At 39.8% G+C, this 5,972-nt stretch overlaps 1 protein-coding gene across 2 annotated transcripts in view; it reads left to right on the forward strand.

Moving 5' to 3' along the window:
• Positions 1 to 5,972, forward strand: part of NEMF (nuclear export mediator factor) — a 35,591-nt gene that overhangs the window by 546 nt on the left and 29,073 nt on the right. Inside the window, exons 2-8 of one of the 2 annotated variants that reach the window (XM_019518330.1) lie at positions 452 to 520; positions 1,271 to 1,373; positions 1,859 to 1,984; positions 2,078 to 2,226; positions 2,467 to 2,534; positions 2,905 to 2,991; positions 4,652 to 4,728. In XM_019518330.1, coding sequence (XP_019373875.1) covers positions 452 to 520; positions 1,271 to 1,373; positions 1,859 to 1,984; positions 2,078 to 2,226; positions 2,467 to 2,534; positions 2,905 to 2,991; positions 4,652 to 4,728 — 679 coding nt within the window. Of the gene's footprint in view, positions 1 to 451; positions 521 to 1,270; positions 1,374 to 1,858; positions 1,985 to 2,077; positions 2,227 to 2,466; positions 2,535 to 2,904; positions 2,992 to 4,651; positions 4,729 to 5,972 lie in introns of those variants that run through there. The other variant, XM_019518331.1, reaches the window with a different exon arrangement.

Raw genomic sequence — 5,972 nt, forward strand, 5'->3', positions numbered from 1 at the left:
CGCCCCCCCAACTCGGCTCGCGGCTCCGGCCCCGCAGTCTCATGGCGCTCCAGGCTGGTGTCTCCCCGTGTCCCTAGGCTGTCTTCCCTGCCCCTCCGTGTCCCCTGCATAGACACGAGGGCCCCCCCCGTCAAGGATCGGTGCATAGGTTTCTCATGCGTTTTAACTCCAGAAATACACTGGGGCAGTTTTTCTGTTGCAAAGCAGTCGGCCAGGCCACAGGGCAGTGTGATTTCAGCCTGTGGGCTCCCACCTGAGACCTCTGGGATTATCACGCAAGTCGTGCCTGGTAACGTGGCCTCGCGTGGCACCCCACGCGCCCTGGCAAGGACCCCGTGGCACCAGGCTGCCAGTCACTGCTCCGCAGGCTGACTTTAATCATTGCCGAGTCTGATCGCACAAGAATGAGATCCTAGGTTCACACATCGTGGGTTTCGTTCTGTTTTAACAGCTTACTGGGGATGAGAGTGTACAACGTCTACGACGTGGATAACAAAACATACCTTATCCGCCTGCAGAAGTAAGAGGTTTTAACATTTCTTAACGCTCCGTATTTATTCAGATGTAACAGCCGAGCATCAGTATCGTGTGGTGTTAGTTGTATAGACTTGTTTCCAGTAAAGTAGTGGTGGTTTTCTGCCTTGAAGAAGCAGTTTGGTTGTGGGCGTTCTTAGGAACATGGTAGGATAATCCTTGTGAAAAGGGGTGAAAACAATTGAGATACAGATAATAATGAAAGAGCATGTGCATGGTATGCCTGAAATAGCCTTTCTCAAGGAAATGCCAAGAGCAGTGCATATGCTGTAATGGCCAACAGGTCTGACCAAAAGATTGCTGGTCTCCTGTGTTTGAGACTGGACCCTCTGGTTATCCAGGTTGATCTGTTCACTTCCTCTTTCTAAATACCGCCTTCTTTCCTTTCCAACGCATTGGGCCAACTCTGCAGTGAGCAAGGAGGGAAGCCTTCGCAAGGTGATTTTCTTAAGAAGTGTGGTAATCCCAGATATTGAAGTGATCCGGTTTAGTTTTGTAAAATCAACCCTATACGTGTAAGAACATATTTTGAATTTTTGTTCCCAACCTGGCTTTAATAGTATTTCTGCCCTGCTGATATTTTCACTCGTTCTTACGCATGGATGAAGGTACACACCTATCTCTGGTACCTTTATGTTCAGCTCAAATGCCACCACAGATATGTAATGTAGTTTCTGTAATAAACTGATGGCTTTTGGAGTGTTAAACGGTGATTCTTTTTTTTTTTTTTCAACAGACCAGAATGCAAGGCTACTCTTCTCCTTGAGTCTGGTATACGGATTCACACAACAGAGTTTGAGTGGCCGAAGAATACAATGCCATCTGGCTTTGCAATGAAGGTATATTAACTTACTGTTTGCCTTATGAGAACATTGGATATCAAAAGACTAATGCTTGGTATTCATTTTGCCAGGCAGTTTAGCAGGAGACCTGAGTGGGTCTCGCTTCAGGGTGAGGGCCTTTTCCTTCTTACAATGACCCCGGATGATTCAATTGTTTTTGTTACTATAAGTGTGAGTGCATACCACCAAAAATGTTTCATTTCTTTCCATTTAAATTCATTAGTTTTCATGAGGATGAGTATAGCATAGCTTGATTGTCGGGTCAGAGTATGACTTTCTCATCTTCATAATACCAAGTTCTGGAAGTTTAGTCATTCTTTCATTTATCTGTAGTCAGTGTGGTAAAACTATTAAATCGATGTCACAGAAGGGGCAGTAGCTGAAGAAATATTTCACTGTAAAATACTCTGAGTAGTTTTATTATTTTACAGCTGCTTTTATATTTGCATGCATTTTAACATCCTCTTTTCCTCCTTTGGCAGTGTCGTAAGCATTTAAAGTCTCGAAGGCTTGTCAGTGTGAAACAGCTGGGCATTGACAGAATTGTGGATTTTCAGTTTGGAAGTGACGAAGCAGCCTATCACCTAATCATTGAGCTCTATGATAGGGTAAGTTGATAACTCCCCCCCCCACCCCAGAATAGTGTGTTTTTAATATGGACTTTAATCATGATTAATATTTGTCACTTTGTGGTATTTCAGGGAAACATTGTTCTAACAGACTATGAGTACACAATTTTAAACATCCTGAGGTTTCGCACAGATGAAGCAGATGATGTTAAATTTGCAGTCCGGGAACGGTACCCAGTGGACAGTGCTAAAGTACCTGAACCTTTACCTACTTTGGACCGGTAATTACATTATTTCTGTAACATCTGTACTGGAAACAAAGCAAAACCACTTCTAAATGTAAAAATAGTACATGTCTAAATAGTTTTTTAAAGCTTTTAGCATTTTTTAGGTGGTCAGGGTGCCTCATACAGAACTGAAATTATTTGGTTTCTTTTTCTATCAATAAAATGCCCCAAATCTGTTTAGCCCTGCACATACATTGTTTGGGTTGGCAGCTCTCCTCTCTGTTTGTTTCCTAGGCTGACTGAAACAATATCAAACGCACCTAAAGGGGAACTGCTGAAAAGGGTTCTTAACCCACTTCTTCGTAAGTAAAATACTGTCACATACTTCATTTTGTAAAGGATGTGCGTTCATTTTTGACCAAAACAAGAAATGTTTAAAACAATTTGAAAAACTCTACCAGAAGGTGCAAGGCACTACTTTCCTTCTCTATAAATATATCTTCTTTAAAAGACTAAATGTTTAATCTGAAACTTGCCTCTCAAAATTGTAGGAATGTATCTGGGATTCTTAAAAAAGCACTAGAGGGCATAGGACCTTCCCACACAGTGCTCATTGTGTTACTAAGGCCTAAAATTAAATGTCTTACTCAGGGTAGAAACTAATTTAGTCTTGATGTAGACTTCAGCCTGAACATTTGACTTGCTTTCTCTAATTGCTTTCTCTCTTTATAGCTTATGGAGCAACCCTCATTGAACACTGCCTTATAGAAATGGGATTTTCTGGTAGTGTCAAAATAGATCAACATATGGAAAATAAAGGTATGTGAGCATGGAATATTTATAAAAATGAAAGTACAGCGTATTGTCCGTGTATTCTCAAGTTATGAAATACCGTTTCTAAAGAGATACATAGCCTTTCAATACAGAAGTTCTGACTACATCATTAAGCATTTATTTAACTTTTTCCAGTTTTGAGATGTCCCATATTCTCTTTATACCACGTGAATTGTATGTGCCCTTATATTTTTCCATCCCTTTCACTCTGATTCTGAGTATTTATGGGTGTGTGTAGACAAAACCGGAGTCCTAAATTGACATGCACACACTCAAACTTACCTGCTTCTTTGGCAGCAGGGAGGAGAGGGCAAGCTGCCAGTGGGCGGGCAGAGCTGTCCCTGGGTTGCGCTGGTGGGGAGGGAGTGCTTTCATCTGTGGCAGCAGCGGTCCTCACCAGGTGGCACCCGGCTCAGGCGGTCCCAGGGGACACCACAGCCACAGAGGGAAGCACCGGACCTCCTCGCAGCTCAGGCAAGCAGGGTCCAAGGCGGGGCCGGGGAAAATGATCAGGCTCACTCTTGGTTAGGTTCTTTCTCCTTGGGTAGAGCCTGCCTTCCCAGGCTGCTGCCAGGCTGCCTGCAGGGTCTTCCTGCAGAGCCCCTGAGCTGCACAGAGCCTGGTGCTTCACTCCGCAACTGTAGGGCAGCAAACTAAAACTCTTCGGAGGAGTTTGTTTGCTGCGCCCCCAGTCATTTAAGGAGTATTACGCTGCTAAATTTGCTACAGTGGTTGGAATTACTGTGCAGTACGCTGCTGACGTATGCAAACACCAACACCATTAGAGTTGTGCAAAAGCATTTAACCCACTTGAAAGTGTCATGCACACATGCCCCTTGTTTTGTCTACACACAGCCTATAATAGCATCATGTAGTGTACAGCTATTCTGGCATTGAAAAGATCAATAAAGGGGTTTTCATAAGAGAGCATTGTACAGAAGAGTTAGTGTCAGAATCCAGAAGTCTTATATGAATTGAAATACAAGCTGGAGGATTTTGAATGTATGGAAAAGAGGTTTTCCTTACTCATTTGGAAAGTGTAATTACAGATTGAGGTAGTAAAGTTAGAATGTATAATATTGTAGTTGTAATTTGGATATTTTTGGAAGGAGGGTATTTTATTATGTACATCTTTTATGAATAAAAATAATTTAATGCTTGCTTGTTATAGCGTTGTGTGATGTGGTAGTGGAGACATTTTAGCGATGATATTTCATAAATAATGATTGTAATCATATATCCAGACACAAACTGGCAACTTCCCTTACACAGTCTGGTTCATTTGCGGTTGTTTGTGCCAGCACTTAAATATTTTGTGAGAGAAACTTTTTTTTTACTTTGTTTAGAATATATCTTTATGATAAAAAGACGTAAATGAGGCTTGCTTTGAAATTGAACAGTTGTAGCTAATGCAAAGAATTGATAACTAAAGATAACTTAGTAAGATGAACTCTTTTTAAAAAAATTATAAGACTGCTGCTTTAAGGGTTTTTCACAGGGTAAGATACCTTCTAGAACTGACTGGATAGGTACATTGAAGAAAATTGCCCTGTACCTTTAACTAGAAATGCGGATCAGTCTCCAGCCTACAACTGCTGTTTAAGCAATACACTGTTTATTTTTAAAATACCCAATTTTTCTTTAGAAAATATTGAAAAGTTATTTGCTGCATTACAAAAGGCAGAAGAATACATGAAGATAACTGAAAACTTTAGTGGAAAGGTAAGTCTTCATAGAACCATGCAAATACAATGAAATCTGATTAGTTAATCACGGGGATAACCTGTCACTGTGGTCTTTGGTATACCGAATCCCTACAAGAGTCGTGTTGATTTGTTCACAAAGCACTGCGGCTGAAAATTTACTGAGCTGTGCCCTCAAGCTATCAGACATTCACAAACCATTGACTACTGTTCTGCTTTTCTTATCTTGGCAAGATGAAGACAGACTGAGATAATTAGCTGTGTTAGTCTGAAGTCAAGTAAAAAGCTGGGTAGATTTGCACTTTCTAGACTAACCAAAGTAGATGCGTAGCACAAGCTTTTGTGATCAGAAACTCATTTCATGGAATGGTTGATTGTCTACATCTGACATTATAAAATTATCTTATGTTTTGGATATGAATGTGTGGGGGAGATGAAGCAGAGATCTTTGACTGATTATTTTACACCATAATTTGATAGATCTTATATAGTATTTCTGTACAGAGTATGTTTTTGTAGTAGAAAAAGTGCACATTAAGAGCTTATCTGTATAATCATGCTACTATATATAGTAGACCTGAGTGCATACAGCTTGCACGTGGAACTTTTGTAATGTATTTTTTCATTATAAATTTTGAAAACAGTTTTTAGTGTGTCTTGATATGGCATGTATACATTATCTCATGAAAAATTGAAGATGGCTAGCTACCAGTAATTAGTCACTTGTGAATAATTAATCGTTATTACCAGTCTTCTTGGAGAGACTAATTAACCATATTTTACTAGATCAATTAAATTTAAGAATTCCAAAATTAAACTCTGTAATAAGAGCTAATAATTCTAATTGGAAAGTGACGTACATGTATGCTGTTGTTGTTTCTGTGTTAAGTATTTGTGCTATGTCTTTTATTAATGTTATGGTGTCATCTACTTCTCTTTTTTTTCCTGTGGTCATAACAACCCTGCAAACTGTAATGCTTCTAGAAATTCAAATAAATTAGCCCATTATGAATTCCTCGCTGCCACAGCTAGATTGCTTCTGATATCTGAGCTGTTTTATTTGAAATTAGCTTAGGGTGTCTGCACAACATTGTAGACTACAGAGAGACAGATGTTTTTTCTCCAGATACTAACAGAGAATTCATAATGGGCCCCTTGCCTTGAACTTGCAGCTGTCAGATAAGTTAAGGGAATCAATTTAATGCATCTGCTAACATTGTACTAAAGCATTTTTGCTGATTTTTTTTTTTTTTTTTTTTTTTT

This window comes from Gavialis gangeticus, unplaced genomic scaffold, assembly GCF_001723915.1.
Source record: "Gavialis gangeticus isolate Ggan-Ray unplaced genomic scaffold, GavGan_comp1, whole genome shotgun sequence".
NCBI lineage: Eukaryota > Metazoa > Chordata > Crocodylia > Gavialidae > Gavialis > Gavialis gangeticus.